The 16,716-nt window shown below is 63.4% G+C and overlaps 1 protein-coding gene across 1 annotated transcript; it reads right to left on the reverse strand.

The window, feature by feature from the left end:
- Positions 1–160: 160 nt before the first annotated feature.
- Positions 161–16,716, reverse strand: EVPL (envoplakin). Its single transcript, XM_059906964.1, has 22 exons — positions 16,463–16,716; positions 14,071–14,170; positions 13,563–13,717; positions 13,326–13,452; positions 12,443–12,568; positions 12,197–12,235; positions 11,917–12,078; positions 11,729–11,836; positions 11,446–11,541; positions 10,350–10,472; positions 9,752–9,898; positions 9,305–9,459; positions 9,045–9,142; positions 8,575–8,747; positions 7,072–7,250; positions 6,846–6,984; positions 6,521–6,714; positions 5,820–5,970; positions 5,004–5,087; positions 4,759–4,869; positions 4,555–4,647; positions 161–3,836 (listed from the first exon to the last, which is right to left on the reverse strand). The coding sequence occupies exons 1-22, from the start codon at positions 16,558–16,560 to the stop codon at positions 387–389; spliced, it is 6,108 nt and encodes a 2,035-aa protein (XP_059762947.1). The 5' UTR covers positions 16,561–16,716; the 3' UTR covers positions 161–386.

Raw genomic sequence — 16,716 nt, forward strand, 5'->3', positions numbered from 1 at the left:
CTGCCCCCGTCGGGTCCTTCCTAGAGTCAGAGGAGCCACAGGCCCCCGAAAGCACCCCATCCCCAGCAGGGCCAGTTGGGCGTGTCCACTCCCCAGGACCCAAGTAGTGCTGTCCCTCATGCTCATGCCCCAGATGAATCGACTCTTATGTTCCCAAATGTGAACAAGGCACCAGGAGAATTCGTTTATTGGAAGCACTGGGTTGAGGGAAGAGGGAGGAAAACAGAGCTGCTCATCTCCATCCAGGTCAGGGGAGAGAGCCCAACACCGGGAGTCAGTCAGACAGAGGGAAGACCCACCCCCTCGGGTTGGGCTGCTCTGGGGCCAGGGGTGCATGCATCCTACCTCCCCGCGCACACGCGCTCCTGTGACTGCTTTGGCCCCCATCAGCGCAGGGAGCGCAGGACCGTGCGGGAGGCCGAGCGGTAGCAGTGGTACCCCTCCAGCGAGGCTGGGAGGAGCAGCAGGCCGCTCAGGGGGTCCTTCCGGCAGCGCCCCATGGCCTCCTTGTAGCTCAGCCGTTCCTTGGAGATGGGGTCTGTCAAATCCTTCTCGTAGCTGGCCTCGTCCTGCAGGAGCTGGGCCAGCTCTTCACTGATCATGCCGGAGAGCACAGCCTGCGCCATGGGGATGCGGCCCGTCCTCTTGGGGTCGATGAGCCCTCCGGTCAGGTGCTGCACCCACAGGTGTGGGAGCACGCTCTCCTGGGACATCCAGCCCTTCTGAATGGCCTCGCCCACCGACAGCCTCTTCCTGGTGACGGGGTCCTCGATGCCGGTGAAGCACTTCTGGGCATTGAGCAGCTTCTTCACTGAGCTGTTTTCGATCAGCCCCCTCTCCACAGCCTTGTGTACGGAGTAGCGCTCCCGGCTGAGGAGGTCCACGATGCCCCCTGTGGCTGCCTGCGCCTCCAGCAGCTTCTGCCCGGTAATGGGGTCCAGCATGTTCTTGGCCACGGCCGTCTTGATGGTGACCTTGTTGTCCGTGGTTGTGTCGTAGACGCCGGCGATGGGGAAGCTGTCCTCGCTGAGCCTGAGAGAGAAGCCGAGAGAGGAGCCGGGAGAGAAGAATCTGGTGCTCTGGGCGGCCGGGGAGGCCAGCGGGGACCTGGAGATGATGGTGCCAATGGAGAGGGAGGAGCAGGGCTTGGTCTCCCCGGCCACGAGCAGGGCGAACTCGCTGATGGGGAGGTGACCGTCCCTGTAGAGGTGGTACTCCTCCTTGGAGACGCGCCGGCAGCGCAGGGCGGCCTCGATGGAGTACTGCTTCCCGCTCTTGCGGTCCAGGAGCACAGATTCCTCCCCATGGGGACCCGAGGTGGTGACCTCCTCCCAGTCACACTCGAGCTCCTGCAGCTGGAGGTACTGGCCTCGGTCGATGATGCCCCTCTTGTAGGCCTTGTACGGGGACAGGCCCTTCCCCGTCTCGGGCTCCAGGATGGAGATCTTGGTGGAGAGGTTGGTCTCTCGCGTCTGGGTCTCCTGGTTGAGCTCCTCCCGGCTCACCTTGGTGTGGAGGTCCCAGAGGGTCCTCTCCTTCTCGTAGATCTGGTCCTTCTCGCGGAGGATGGCCGTCTCGAGCTGCGAGAGCTCCTGGCCCCGCTGGGCTGCCCCCTGCCGCTCGCGCTCTGTCTTCCGGCTGAGCAGCTTCGACTCCTCCTGCAGGCTCAGCACCTTCTGCTGCTTCTGCCTCTCCAGCTCCTGCAGCTCCTCCTGCAGCTGCCTACACTCCTGGCTCCTCTGGTCCCGGGCCTTCTGGAGCTCGGCTTCCTCCCGCGACCAGGTCCTCCTCTGCGCCTCCGCCCGGTCTATCTGCTCCCGCAGGCGCCTCGCCGCCTCCTCCCGGCTCTGCCGGGTTGCGCGCTCCCTGTTGAGCATCTCCCACACCTGGGAACGCTCTCCCTCCAGGACCGGGTCCTTCTCCACCCTGATCACTTCCTTGTAGATGGTCTTCTCCTGCAGTTTGGTTTTCTGGAGCACGTCGATCTGCACCTGCAGGTTCTCGCACTCCCGACGCAGCTCGGTCACCTGGGTCTTCTCCTGGTCCAGGTCCCGCCGCTGGCCTTCCGCCGACTTCTCCAGATCCGGGTCCTTCTCCAGCTGGACCACCTCCTCCACGATGACCTCCTGCACTGCAGGAGGCCGCTTCTCCAGCTCCTGGACCCTCAGGGTCAGCTGCCACAGCTCCCGCTCCACAGCCAGCTTCTTGCCGCGTTCCTCCGGGAAGCTGAGCAGGCCCTCGTCCTCCTGCACGGCGGCCCGCAGCTGCTGCACCTCCCGCTCCAGCTGCCGCCGCCGGCCCGCCTCCTCATCCAGGCTCCGGCTCAGCCGGCCGTGCTCCTCGCGGAGCTTCGGGTCCCTCCGGGTGACCACCACCTCCTGCACCACCACCTTCTCCTCGGGCCGCCTCCTCTCCAGCAGCAGGTACTTGTTCTGCAGCTCGTAGACCACGTCCTCGGCCGCCCGTCGCTTCTGGGCCGCTTCCCGCACCTCCCGGCGCAGCCGCTCGGCCTCCTGCTCCAGGACCGGGTCCTTCTCGTGGCGCACCACCTCCTTGTTCACCGTCTTGGTCTCCACCTTGGAGCGCTCCCGTCTCCACTCGTCGCGCTCCCCCTGCAGCCGGATGAGCTGCTCCTGGGCCCGCCCGCTGCCGTTGACCAGCTCGTTGAGCCGGGCCTTCAGGTGGTCCATCTCCCGCAGCACCTCCGGGGGCCTCTCGTGCCTCACCACCTCCTGCGTCACCTGCTTGTACTCTGCCACGGGCTTCTGCGCCCGCAGGGCCGCCAGCTCGGGCAGCAGCCGCGCCGCCGCCTCCTCCACGCCGCTCCTCTTGCGGGCGGTCTCCTGCAGCTCGGCCCTGAGCCGCGCCATCTCCCGCTCCGTCTCCGGATCCACCTGGAAGATCTCGTGGACACGCTCCTGCAGGTCCACCCTGGGCTTCTGCTTCTCCTCCGCGCTGTGCTTGACGCGCAGCTCCTTCAGCTCCCCGGCCAGCGCCTCGTTCTCCTGCCTCTCCGCCTCCAGGAGGCTCCTCAGCCTGGACGCCTCTCGGAGGAGGCCTGGGTCCTGCTCCACCCTCTTCACCTCCTTCACGATCACCTTCGGCTGCACGGCGCGGATCGCCTGCTCCAGCTCCGCGATGCGAGCCTGCAGCCCGGCCACGGCTGCCTCCACCCCCTTCCTCTGCGCCGCGTCCTCCTGCATCTGCAGCCTCAGGGCCTGGGCTGCCTTGACCATTTCCAGGTCCTTCTCCACCTTGACCACTTCTTTCACCACGACCTTCTCCTTCACATTCGCCTCTTTCTGCTCCAGGGCCAGCAGCTCCGTCTTCAGCGCCTCCAGTTGGGCCAAGACGGCGGTGTTCTCCCCCCGCAGGAGCTGGATCTCGCTGCTGAGCTGGGCCGCCTGGCCGTCCAGGCCAGGGTCCCTCTCGATCTGGGTGACCTCCTTGGTCAGCAGGTGAGGCTGCATGGCCTTCCTCTGGTTCTCTAGCTGCACGACCTTCTGGGCCGCCGCCTCCAGATCTGCCTGCAGGCCAGCCCGCTTCTTGCCCTCGTCCTCCACCTGGGACTTCGCCCTGGACAGGGTGCTCTCCAGCTGGGGGTCCCGGGAGAACTCCACCACTTCCTTCTCCTCCAGTTTCTCCAAGGGCTGCTGGGTCTTCAGTTGCAGCAGCTGGCTCCTCTGCTCCTCTAGCTCGCGCTGCACCTGGGCCACCCGCTTCCTCTCCTCCTCCAGCTGGGACTTCAGGGCCTCTGACTCTCTCCGGGCTCGGGCTGGGCTCTCGGACCCCTGCCGTGCGTCATGGGTCACCTGGATGTCCTCACTGAGCTCCTTCTGCAGGGTGAGAAGAAGAGGGGAGAGTCCTGGGGTGAGGGGAGGAAAGGGATAAGCCCACCACAGCCTCCTGAGATCAGGACCCTTTCCTGCTTCCTGAGACTTCCTAGTAGGTCCTGGGAGGTGGACCTGAAGATTTGGGATGCTTGGAGGTAGGATTTTGAGAGGCTCCATCGACGCCCAGGATGTTAGGATTCAAGGCAGCGTTCAGGCCGCGTCTGCACTAGAACGTGCAGATAGGAAGGTCCTCCCTTCCTAAACTTTCCTCCTTCCACTTCCACCCAGGCTCCCAGAAATGGGCCCGCACTCCTCTGGGGGACCCTGGAGTACGCCTCTGGGTGGGAAGAAGCTGGCCAGTCACCAAGAGTCATAGAGAGCACCCGGCTCCTGGTCTCTCGGGGATGGAGACCTAGGTGGCCTCTTGCCCACTGGGGCTGGATCCTAGGCTGAAGACTTTGTGGGGATTCTCTCCCGTCCCCACCGGAGCACTGCCCAGCGGCGAAGCTGTGACCGCATTGAATGACATCTCTTGGTACTAACTCTGAGATGGTCACCAGCCTGTAAGAGCTGCTGGGGGAGGAAGGGAGCAGCACCTCCCTCAGGCTGCTGAGCTGTCCCGGGGCTGCAGGCTGCAGTGGCGGGGAGGAAGGGACGCCTGCCAGGTCAGCCACCGGGCCAGGCTGCCTAGTGCGGGAGCGGATGGGCCTCACCCCCATACCTTCTCCAGAATCCTTCCGGCAAACTCCAGCTGCTGCAGTTGCTGCTGGTGCGCGGCTGCAGCTTCAGCGTAGGCCTTCATCAGGTCCTTCTCCTGGAGAGGCCACAGGGAGGTGGGGGAGGGCGGTGTCAGCTCCTGCCTCAGAGGCCGCGGAGCCCAGCAGCGGCGGTGTTGAGGGATGAGGAATACAGAGCCCCGGCTCACCTGGGCCTGGATGGTCTCCTGCAGGGGAGCCGCTCGGGGTGTCCTGGGGGCCGCCCCCGCCTGGGTGGGCTCCAGGGAGCAGCGGTAGGTGTCTGCCTGCAGCTCATAGTCCTGAGCAGGGGGGGAAGGGACAACAGGCTGGCCCTCAGTGGGGGAGGGGGGAGGGGGAGGAGGGGGCTGTCGGAGGGAGGGAGGGAGGGAGGGTGGGTGGGAGATAAAAGGGACAAGCTGAAGTAACTGCTCACCTGGAGGGCCGCCTGCAGGTGCTGGGAGAGGCGGGATGCCTTGGCCCTGTCCTGCTCTCGGCCCTGGATCTCCTGCAGCAGCCTCTGCCGGGGCAGAAGGGAAAGTCAGGAAACACCACTCACCTGGACTCTCCTCCAGCCGGGCGCCTCCAGGGCCTCAGGTGGCCGGCCAGCACCGCCCAGAGGCGGGAAGGGCTCTGCGCGAAACTGCCTTTCCCCCACTGTGATCCACCGTGGCCTCTGCTGAGGACATTTCACCCCTCCACACGCACACCTGGCCACGCTATTTATTCCTCAGGCCTCAGCCTGGGTGTCAGTTCCTTCCAGACTGCTTGCCCCGACCCCCATGCACATCCCGCAATGGGCTCCCCCAGCGCTCTGGCTTCTCCACCAAAGCACTTATCAGCATCACGGCCTGGGATGCACTGGCCTCCGCCTCAGACTGTGGGCTGCCTGAGGGCCGGGCTGTACCCCCACCCCTGGTTCATTACCAGCATGTAACAGGGGCTTGGCAAGTATGAGGAAGAGGACGCAGTAGGAGTTGGAACGCTCAGGAGCATAAGGCTCGCTGTCCACCTCGGACCAGACAGAGAAGGGCTGGCTGTTTCTGTGGGCAAATTGGAGCATTTGGGGTGGGGGGTGTGACACAAGGCCTCTGGGGTCTGAGCTTTGAGGTCATTAAAACACTGGCCACTAGAGGGCCACATGCACACAGGCAGCTCTCCCTGTTGGGCGGGTGGCCAGGGAAAGGGATGAGGTTTGAGGGCCCAGCTCTGGGTACCGGCCCCCAGGTCGCCTGCAGCCCCAGCTCCTCACCTTCTGCACCTGCAGCTTGTAGGCAATCTGGTTGGGCCCGTCTCTGGGCCGCACCTCGTTGCGGGGCAGGTGCTCGAGCCAGGAGTTCAGGTTGTCCCTGCAGCTCTTGAACTGCTGGTAGGTGAGGTCAGCGTCCTGCACCATCTTCTCCCTGCAGGAGGACGAGGCCCAGAGCAGAGGTGAGAGCTGCCCTCAGGGGACAGATGAGGGGTGCACGGAGGAGGCTGGTGGGCGCCTCCCTCCCTGGGACAGGTCAGGAGGGCTGAGTGACCCACCATGCCGATCCCCTAACTCTGGCCCTGTGCTGGAGCTGGGCATTCAGAGATGGACCGGACACTCTCTGCCAGGTACCACCTGGGAGGTCGGTGCCGTTACTCTCCCTTTTTTTTTTTCTTTTTTAATTTATATGGATGCGCCGGGTCTTAGTTGTGTCACATGGGATCTTCGTTGCCGTGTGCGGGATCTTTAGTTTCGGCACGCGGGATCTAGTTCCCTGACCAGGGATCAAACCCGGGCCCCCTGCATTGGGAGCGCGGAGTCTTAACCACTGGACCGCCGGGGAAGTCCTCTATCCCATTTTAGAGGTCAGGAAACTGAACCTCAGAGAGGTGAAGTCGCCAGTCCGAGGTCACACAGCTCACCAGCCGTGGCCACCGTGCACTGTGGGGCTGTGCCATGAGCCGCGACGGCCCAGCACTCACCGCAGGTCCAGCTGGTCACCCACGGAGTGGTAGCGGTCCGTGAGGGCCCGCACCTGGCGCTGCTGGCGCGGCAGGTCTTGGCAGAACTCGTGGAAATTGCTGTGCAGCGCGCTGCACGTGTGCTCGGCGGCCTTCAGCTGGCGGTGCAGCCCCAGCACGCAGGCCTGCTGCTCCAGCAGCTCCCTCCGCTGGCGCTGGGGCAGGAGGGGACACAGCGTGATGCACCCTCATGGTTCGGTCGGACACCACGTCCACCCTCCACCTGCCCTCAAATGCTTGGGCAGGCTGTGGCCCCCTTCTGCCAGGAGGCCACCCAGCCCCTCACCTGCAGCTCGCTGACCCTCTCCTGCAGCGCGCCTGGGCCTACAGGGATGGGGGCCTCCTGCACCAGGGTGGACTCGAAGCCTCGGACGACCCTGTCCGCATCCCGGATCTGCCGCTCCAGACCCAGGGCAGCCTTGGCTCTGCCACAGAGGAGGCCAAGGGTCAGACGCCCCTTTGGCCGCACCCGTGCGGCCTCGCCCAGCGACCCCCATCCCCAGAGCACTCACTTCTCCCCGTAGAGTCTGCAGAGAACCTGCACGTCACTGTACTTGTTCTTGACGTTGCTGAGGGCCACGGGTAGGTGCAGGGCGGCGGGGCCCGCAGGCTGCCCCGACAGAAACGCCTCACACTCCTGCTGGGCTGCCGCCTTCTCTGCTCCCAGGCTCTGCAGCCGCTGGGCCATGCCCTGGGGTGGGGCGGGGCTCAGGATCTCTGCTCTGGGCAGGTGGCTTCCACCCAGCCCTCCTGCCGTGTCAACCTAACTCTGCCCACGAGGCCTGAGAGTGTGGTGCGGACGTGCTGGGGCTCAGTTCCCATGTAGATGACCGTGGGCAAGTCGACCTCTCTGACCCTCAGTCTCCTCATCTACAGAATGCTTGATGGGAGGATGAGATGAGACCCTGTGAGTCAGGAGCTCTTGCCCACCTTGGTCTTCATGTCACTATCCTGTTCGCAAAACCTTCAGCTCCCTGCCCCCTCGCTCCAGGTCAGGCAGCAAAGCCCTAGCGCCATCCACTTGGGGTTATTGCGTTGATTCTTGTATCAGTTATTCACTCATCTAGTCCATGAGCCACTGGGGCCGACTCCATGCCCTGCACTGCCTCCTTTCCAGGTTAACTGGACCCCCGACACCCCTGACGCTGTGACTTCAAAACCCAAGGACCTACTTGGAGACTGCCAGGTCCCAGGGCAGTGGCAACCAAGGCCCGGCGTGGGCAGAGGTATCGTTGAGGCCGCACAGTGTCTCCTTCTGCCACTCCTGCTTCCTCCCCTTGCCGCCCCAGGACCCCATCTGCAGCACCTTTCCCACCTCTGGAGCCCTCCCGCCCCCGGCCAGCGCTCTGAACCAGCTGAAACGCTACGGAACACGGCAGAGTGAAAATAACAAGTTGCACAATAACATGAACAACGTGCTTCAAATTTTTAAAAACGATATCCAAACAATATATTTGAGTAGAAACCGGTTTGGAAGGATACAACCCAAACTGCTGTCCCCCCGGGTGTGGGGGAGGGGCGGCTTTCACTGTTGGCACTTCTGAGTCCTTTTGGGATCATGTTTATACTCCTGCAACCTCTCCAGGGAGGCTCCCTGCCTGCCACCCGGGAGAAACCACCCCTAAGGTGCTCCAGGCTTCCTGCTGCTCTCAGGACTCTCGCCAGAACACCCCTCCAGCGTGGGGTACAGGGCCTTTACTCTGAGCCCTGCCCCTCTAGAACCTTCCTGGGCCTCGCTATACTTCATCCTCAGGACACCAGATGAGCTGGGTATTATTGTGCCTTTTTTCAGGGATGAGGAAACCAAGGCCCAGAGAGGCTGAGTGAATTGCCCAAAGTCACAGAGCCAGTTAGTGGAGTAGCCAGGATGGGAACCAGCTTGTGTGAGTCCTGGACTGTCCACTCCCTTCTTCCACCTCGGGGCCCCATGGCTGCTCCCACACTTGCCTCGTCTTTACTTTGTGCATCCCCCAGGGCCGGACCACTTCTTATCCCAGCTGCCCTGGTTCACCCACCTTGTGGCTTTGGATGCGGCCCTCCAGGTCCTCCAGTGGTGTGGTGCGGCTCAGCGGGGCCCGGATCCAGGTCAGCACCTGCTTCTCTATCTGCCCCAGGTCCTCCTCCAGCCGGGTCATCTGTGTCAGGAGCTTCTGGGCCTGTGGGTCAGCTGGGGCTGAGCTGGTTGGAGCTGGGGGAAGAGAGTGCCTGTGAGGGTCCAGGGCCTACCTCACGTCTGCCTGGTGGGCCCCTCCCTGAGTGCCTGCAGAGGGTCCTGTGGCGGGTAGGGCGGGAGGGCCGCGGGCAGGGCCTAACTGAGGGAGGGACATCCCCAGGGGCTTGCCAACCCAGGAGATGGAATCCCCAGAGCAGAAATCCTTAATTCAGGGTCACCCCCTGCCCATGGCAGCCCTCACAGTGACCGGAGTCGAGTCTACTCCCTCTGTCCCAGTAGTGCCTCCCCCGTTCCCTGGCCAGCCCTCGGTACCCTTCTGGCTAGGCCGTAAGGGCTCCGCAGCGCTGGCCTTCAGGCGGCTCTGGACTGTGGTCAGTTTCTGCTTCAGGGCCTGCAGCTCCGAGGCCAGCCTGGAACAAGGAGGAGATCAGAGAAGGACGTCCCTCCACTCTCTCCCCTCGGCCCCAGCAGTCACTGGTCCAGGCGAAGGCCAGGCAATGGCCTCAAACCACACGGCCCGTTCTGGGCCCACAGCCTGCCTCCTGTCCCTGAGGATCCCCAGGCAAACCCACCTGGAGGCCCTGGCCACAGCTTCAGGGTCCGGAGCTGGGATGCAGAAGCAGGCGGCTGGGGCACGTTTGGTCTCGCCTGCCGGGCCCTGGACCACCCAGGTGTGCGAGTCAGTGTTGTCTATCAGCGTATATTGCTCACCCTGCAGCAGCTGCACCTAGGGGGCAGGTGGGGAGGGGCTCATGCAGGCTCAGGGGCCAGGCAGGAGAAGGGATCAAGGCCAAGATGGGTAGAGGCTGGGGACGGGGACAGGTAGAGGGACAGGGGCTGGGGCAGGGGCAGGGACGGGCCCAGAGGCGGGACAGGGCTTGGAGAGGGGTAGTGCTCGGGCAGGGGCGGGGCAGGGGGCGGGGGCAGTGGCAGGAGTGGGTAGGAGGGGGAGGGGAGGGACTGGAGGGGCAGGGGTGGGGTGGGCGGGGCCGGAGGAGCTGGGCAGGCAGAGACTGTACTTCTCCCGTGTCCCAGTCACAGATGCTGTTCACGTGCAGGGCCTGCTGGGGTGGGTTCCTGCGCTGCGGCAGAGGGGCCACCTCCCGGCTCCGCAGCTGCAGGTCCCCAACAGTCTTTTCGGCCACAGCCAGCTGCTTCTCCTCTGCCTGCAGGGATCCAGACAATGGGGGCTCAGGCCGGCCTCATACGTGCCGCCCAGGAGGGCCGGGGAGGGGTCTGGCCCTCATGAAGACAGGGTCTCTTAGTCAGCAAAGTAAAAGGAGCCCCTCCCGGGGCACCCAGGATCCCAGGGCCTGCCGCTTGGGGCGGGGCAGGAGGCTGCCCCGCACCACCCAGGCCTGCAGAGCGGCAGCTGGAGGGGCCCCAGAGCTCCTCTGGGCAGCCCCTGTCACATCACCCACGAGGAAGCTGAGGTCCGGAGGTGGGAAGGGCTTGCTGGTAACAGACCAGGCTCCTCCTGCTGCAGCCGACCTCCTTCTCCTGCTCCCAAGGCTGGGACTCCGGGCAGGACTAAGTACTTGGGAGGCCTGAGGCCCAGACACACAGGCAGGCCCCGTTCCCAGGAGTGGGTGCAGGGGCTGGGTGGGGCCATCTCACCTCCAGCTGCAGCAGCTCTGTTGGGGCGCCAGGTGGGCCCCCCGGGGCAGGGCTGTACTGGGTGTCCAGGCTGGAGTTGAGCTTTGCCAGGGTCTGGCTGACAGAGTCGGCCTCTTCCTGGAACTGAGGTCGGTGGGTGGTCAGGGGCAGAGCTGGGGCACCCGCTGCCCTAGGGCACCCCGCAAAGCAGCTCAATGCAAACAGGTTAAACCCAAACTGCCACTTGCCATTGGTCTTTCTACCCAGGCAGTGCAGTCTTTTTAACTAAACTGCTCTGCAAATCAGGCATTTTGAGGTCACTGAACTTAATTTCTTTTAGTGTTGTAAAACACTTTGATTTTCGTCCTTCCTGCACAGATGAAGGGCAGTGCCCCTCCCGCCTCACTCTAGCACCTGGAGTCCTGGCTGGGACCCCGGGTGCCCAGGGTGCCTCACAGTAGAAGCCGGGAGTGTGCTTTAAAGAAACATCCTACAGTTGGGTGATATTACGGAATTCTCATCAGTGGGTGTGAGAATGGTATTGTGGATATATAGGAAAATGCCTTTTAAAAAAAAGAAAAGGGAAGGAAAAAATCGTTGACTTGTGTCTTTCTCAAAGTATATAAACCATTTTAGTTGGAAATTATTAAAAAAAGAAGTCCCTGTTGTATATATACATTTTTTTATTTTTAATTTTTTTCTTTTTTTTCTTTTTCTATCTGTAAGTCTATTACATCAATGTTTGTCAACCCTTGTTTCATTACTGTCCCTTCTAAGGAGTTTTTTAGACATTTTTTTCGTTACTTTCCCCATTGTCGCCATGAAATTTTAGTATTATAGATATGTTGTATATCCTTTACGTATGTATATCTGTGATTTATGCATAAAAAGAATAAGATTTTTTTTTTTCGCCCATGAGAACCAACTTTCATCCCCCAGGAGTGATATCACCCTGTTGAGGATGTATGTGTGACATTATTTTCCCCCCGGGAACTAGTCACAACAACACAGCTCTGTCTTTTTTATTCGGTGCCTTGACCCCCGAGATGCGAGCGTGTCCTGCGGCGGCCTCCAGACACACCCCCGTGCCCCTGCCCGGCCCTGCCCGCAGGCTCACCCGGCTGTAATCCTCCACGTGCTGCAGCTGGCTCTCCTGGCAGATGCACAGGTTCAGGAAGTTCTGCCACTCCAACTTCAGGGCCTCCTGGTGGGCCTGGGGGCAGCAGCACGGAGTCCTCGGACCATGCCCCGACCTGGTCCATCCACCCGCCCACCCACTCTGCTGGTCTTGCCCACCGTCCCCGACCCGAGTGGTGTCTCCCTCTCAGCCTCCCTGGGAAGCTTCCCGAGTGAGGGAGTTAGGGTCCCCGAGGCAGCAAGGAGTGTGTGGGCCTTCGCACCCGGATGGGCCCCACGGCCGGGTGCCCGAGCTCCACCATGTGCTCCCCCTCATACTCCAGCTGGTTCACGCACTGCTCCTGGCTCAGCAGCTCGTGCTGCCTGAAGTGCTGGGAGAGAGGCGGGGAGCGGGCGGTGAGGACGAGGACGTCCTCGTTCCCCCACCTCGCCCTCACTTGCCCGCACTGACCTCGTACTCCCTCCGCACGCCCACGGGGTCTGCCATGAGGTCGCTCCAGTCCTGCTGCAGGATGCGCTGCTGCTGCTGGGCCAGGGCGCTCAGCTGGCGCGTGCAGCCCTGCAGGTGCGTGTACAGGCTGCCTAGGCTCTGCCCTCGCCACGAGGCTGCCTTCTGTGCTCGGGCGAGAGGCAGGGAGAGAGAAGGGGCAGCAAGAGGCACCATCACGCTGTGCCCCACGCCCAGCCCGCCAGCCCGCCAGCCCGCCAGCCTGTCCCTTCCCCCTGCTCACCAGGAGGTCCTGGTATTGGCTCTGGATGGTGGCCGCGTCCTGCCTCGACCAAGGGAGAGAGAACACGAGCGCAGTGAGAGATGGGGTGCAGGGGAGAATGTCCCCACGTCCTAGGCCTCCCGTGCCCCCCTCCTCCATCCCTAGCCCTAGAGGGCCAGCCAGGCCTCACTCAGGATCTGATGGGAGAAAGGGAACTGGGGGTGGGGCCGGGGCCAAGCAGGGATGTGCGTCCGACAGCTCACCCACCGGCCCTATGAGGCTCCGCAGCTGCTGCCCATAGGCCTCGATCTCCTTCTTCAGGATGTTGTGCTCGGCGACCTGCTGCTCCAGCTCCGCCATGCCTGGCCCGTACTGGCCCTCACAGACCTGCTTCTGCAGAAGGGCTGGCCGCTCAGCTCTGCTGCAGGGCCTGGGGTGGGAGCCCTCCTGCACCTCCCCTCCCCCTGGCCCCTGGCATCCCCATCGGCAGAGGCGGAGCTGGTCACTGGGGCAGAGGGTGGACGGGTGGGCGCCTGGGCGAAGGGCTGCGGCTCACCCCGGGGAACGTGCTATTCTCCAGTGGCCCCGGCCGAGGCCTCAGCATCGCATGACTGAGGACCCTGAACCTCACTGGTCCCCAGCACTCAGGGCTCAGCCTCTGAAAAGCCTCCACGCTCTGCCCTGCCTCCTGCCGGGACACCTCCAGCCTGGCTCCAGGAGCCTTGCACACCCTGCCCTGTCCACGGCACCCCCCCCGTCCCCTCATTGTTATCAGGGCACCCCTTCTGTCGTGATGTCAAAGCACAATTCCTCACGTGATGCTCAGGGTGCCCGTGACCTGGTTCTGCCTACCTGCCCAGAAAACCCCACTTCCCATCGCACCCCAGGCTTCCTCCAGGCCTCTTCCTTTTCTCTGGAATGTCCTCTCCTCACCACTTCACCCCAACCCAACCGAGCCCTCCCACCTGCAGGAAGCCTTCCCTGACTGCACCGTCGCCTCTGCCCACTCCCTTCCCAGATGGCCAGCTGCCCCCAGGTCCAAGCACGCATCAGCCCCTGACGAAACGCAGCTCTGGGTTGCCCTCTGATTGCTGCTGGGTGTGACTTCCAGCTCCCTGAGGGGTCTCCGACTCTGGGGATGGCTCCTGACCTGCTTCTGCTCCAGCACCCGTGCCCAGTCGACCCTGGGCCCCACGTCAGGCGGCAGCACCATCCTCTCATACAGGGCGCGGTACTCGGAACACTCCTGGGTCACCCGCTCGTGCAGCTGCTTGATGCTGCCAAGGAAGTGGCCAGCAGGTCGGAGCTGGGCCCGGGGCTCCCCCCGGACGCCCAGCGCCTCCATCCTTGAGCCCCAGCCCCCCGCCGCCGCCCGCACCCCACTCACTCCTTCTCGATCTCCTCGGCCTGCAGGTGCTTGAGCCGCCGGGCCTTGTCCACGTCCAGGAAGAGGTCCTTCAGCAGCTCCTCGGCCTCCTTCAGGCTACGGCCCGCCTCCTCCCGGTGCTGCAGGGCCTGGCCCTGTTCGCTATGCTGCCGGTCCTGCGGCAGCAGATGGCATCCTCACTGACCACCGCTGCTGCCTGAGCCCCGCCCTGAGGGACTCTGGCCAACCTTTGTGCCCACACTGGCAGAGGGCAGGGCATGGGCACCTGCGGGGCGGACTCAGGACACAGGGGAGGCCTGGGCCCCTCAAGCCCCTTTGACGCCCCAGGTTAGGAGCCCAACAGAGAAGGAGGGATAAGCCCTCTCTCCCACTGTGTTTGGAGAGTGGCCAGGGAAGGACGGGACTGTGTGTCCATCTTCACCACGACAAGTGGGCACAGGAGGGACCGCCAGGCATGGCAATGGGCCTCCCACATCCCCATGCCCTGTCATCTGCCCCCAGGCCTCACCTGCTGCAGCTTCTTCTGGGTCTCCAGGATGTCCCTCTCCACCTGGTCGGCTTTGGCCTGTATGCGAGAGATGAGCAGGGCCAGCTCCTTGGTGGCATCTCTGATGGGTGGTGGGGACAGAGGGTAGCGTGGTTGGAAAAGTTCCCTCTGTTTCCCTTGGGCAGAGGTCTGCCCACCTGGGTGGTGTCCCTTCCTCCGCCTGCCCCATCCTGCCCTACAGCCGGGCTCACTGCCCTGGAGAGAGGAGTCCCAGACCTGGGGAGCTCTGGCCTCTCTGTGGGAATCTCTGTGAGATACCCAGTTCTGGGCGGGGAAGCACTGCCTCCACAGGAGGGCTCAGAAAATGGGGGTCCCGGGTGCACGCCGCACCGCGGAGCCAGCCGACCTCCCTGTCCTGGAAGTGTGTCCCCAACCCCGCCTAGCTCCCTGCCGCTTCTTCTGGCTGGAGGGCAGGCAGCCCACAGGGGAGTGAGTGAATCACTGGCTCAGCCGCTAATACCTGAGACGGAACGGCTGGATCTTGGGGAGGGGCAGTTGGGCTGGCCGGGGACAGGGGAGCAGCAGCGTGTCCCCCAGCCCAACTTCCATTCACGCCAACCCTGTCTCCCCACCGCTGCCCCTGGGCTCTTCCTGTGCCCAGGCTAACAAGCTTCCAGAGGAGACACACAGCTCCGGGGCAGGGGGAGTCCACGAGATTGCCAGGGCACCCCGACCCTTTCCAGATTTAGGGGTTCAGAGCCCAAACTGGGACCTGACTTGCCGCAGGCCACACAGCCAGGAGCAGAGTATGAGCCTGAACTGGGTTGCCAGGGTCCTTTCCCAGCCTCTGTAGGGCGCCTCCTGTGGAACTGAGCTCACTCTGGAGCCCAGAGGCTCGAGCAGACCTAATAAAAGGCAGAGTGGTCTAAGCCTCAGGAGCACACACCCTGTGAGGTCACAATCCTGAGGAAGGTAAACCTTCATTAGCTGGGCCTTGAACCAGGGGACAAAGCAGAGGGGCGGTGACACAGACACAGTCTGAAAGAACTCTGACAGCCAGCCTGGTTTTTGTCCTTCTCCACCACTGCAGCTGTGTGGTCTTGGGCAAGTTACTTAACCTCTCTGTGCCTGAGGTTCCTCACCTGTAAAGTAAGGCTCTAGTAATATCTACCTCACCGTGTTATTGTGTTAAGAGAACTGATTCATCTGAAGTGTCCTGTGCAGAGTCAGCACCCAGTGTTAGTTTTTATTCCTCTAGAATGTAGGCGCTTCGAAGGCAGGGAGGGACCTGTCGATTCTGTTTACGATGGCATCCCCGGGGCCTAGACCAGTCTTGGCACACAGTAGGTGCTCAATAAATATGTGTTGAACAAGCAGATTGCGCATAAGGGGAATGATGAGCCCTCTTGGGGCGGCTGCAGCCAGGACAGGGCCCTAGGGACCGAGCTGCCCAGCGGCCTCGCTGGGGACGGGAGCTCTGGGTCCTGAGCCTGGGAGCGCTGCTGGGAGGAGCACACTCCACGCTGGGCAGGGCCCAGGAGCCCCAGGGAGGACAGCTCACTCCAGTGAGTCTTAACTGCCATCTTTCCCGTCTGCCGAGAAGCCCAGCCTCTGAGTCGTCACCCTGAGCCCTACTGGGGTGATGGGCCTTTCATCTCCGCTCCCACCTCCACACCCAGGACCCCGCGAGCCGCCACCTCCACCCTGCAGAGGGGACTGATGGCCAGTGAGTGGGAGAAGGCCGGCCAAGTCTGCAGACTGTGTGGCTCTGGAGAGCTGGGCTGGGCCCTGCCGGGAGCTGGGGGAACTGAGAGAGGCTCTGAGGATGTCCTGGGCCCACTGGCCCCTCCCCCTTCCCTCCAGCACCCCCTCCACACACCCGTAGGGTGAAGGAATCATCTCAACTCTGTAATAAAACTCTCAAGACCCGAGGCGTGAGCCCGGTGGGGAAAGCTGCAGCCTGGACGTGGGGGCAGCACAGCCCTGCCTCCGGGCACCCCACCTGCCACCTCTTGGCTTCTCCAGCCTCAGTCCTTCTGCCCACCCTATGCTGTGCCCAGGTCCCAAGGGTCATCACAATCCCAGCGGAGCCTTGAGGGCAGAGCTATGGACAGGGAGACAGTCCCCCAGCCTCCCAGCAGAGGAAGGCAGCTGCTCAGGGCCCCATCCAGCACATCTGCAGAGCAGCCTTAACCCGTGGCCCTCAGGCCCCCCGGAGAATGTGGGGAGCCCCAGGCCATCCCTGGTCTCCTGCCAGGGCTGGAGCTCGGCCTGGGCCGGGGAGAGAGAGTCCACCCCCGGGCTCTTGGCCTCAGGACACCGAATGCCAGCACTGGGCCGGCCCCGGCTCTGGCCTGGTCCCTCCCGCGCCACCCCGGCCCCAGCCCCAGCCCCCTCCCCCTGCCCCGCTCACCGGCTGTGCCTGTTGGGGGACCCCTTGGGGGAGTCTTTGGCCAGGGAGGCCTTGGGGGACCCCTTCCCCTGGGAGCCTTTGCTCAGCCCCTTGAACATGGTCGTGAAGGCAGGTGCGGGCTCGGGCTGGGCTTGGCCGGCGATGGCAGGCGGGTGGCAGGCAGCAGGTGCGAGTCCTCGCTGGCTGCTCAGCTGGGCTCTGGCGAGGTGGGGAGGCCGGGCACTGGGCGGGCGGATTTTGTGCGGCCCCTCCCT

The sequence above is a fragment of the Balaenoptera ricei genome, chromosome 20 (genome assembly GCF_028023285.1).
Source record: "Balaenoptera ricei isolate mBalRic1 chromosome 20, mBalRic1.hap2, whole genome shotgun sequence".
In the NCBI taxonomy this organism is placed as follows: domain Eukaryota; kingdom Metazoa; phylum Chordata; class Mammalia; order Artiodactyla; family Balaenopteridae; genus Balaenoptera; species Balaenoptera ricei.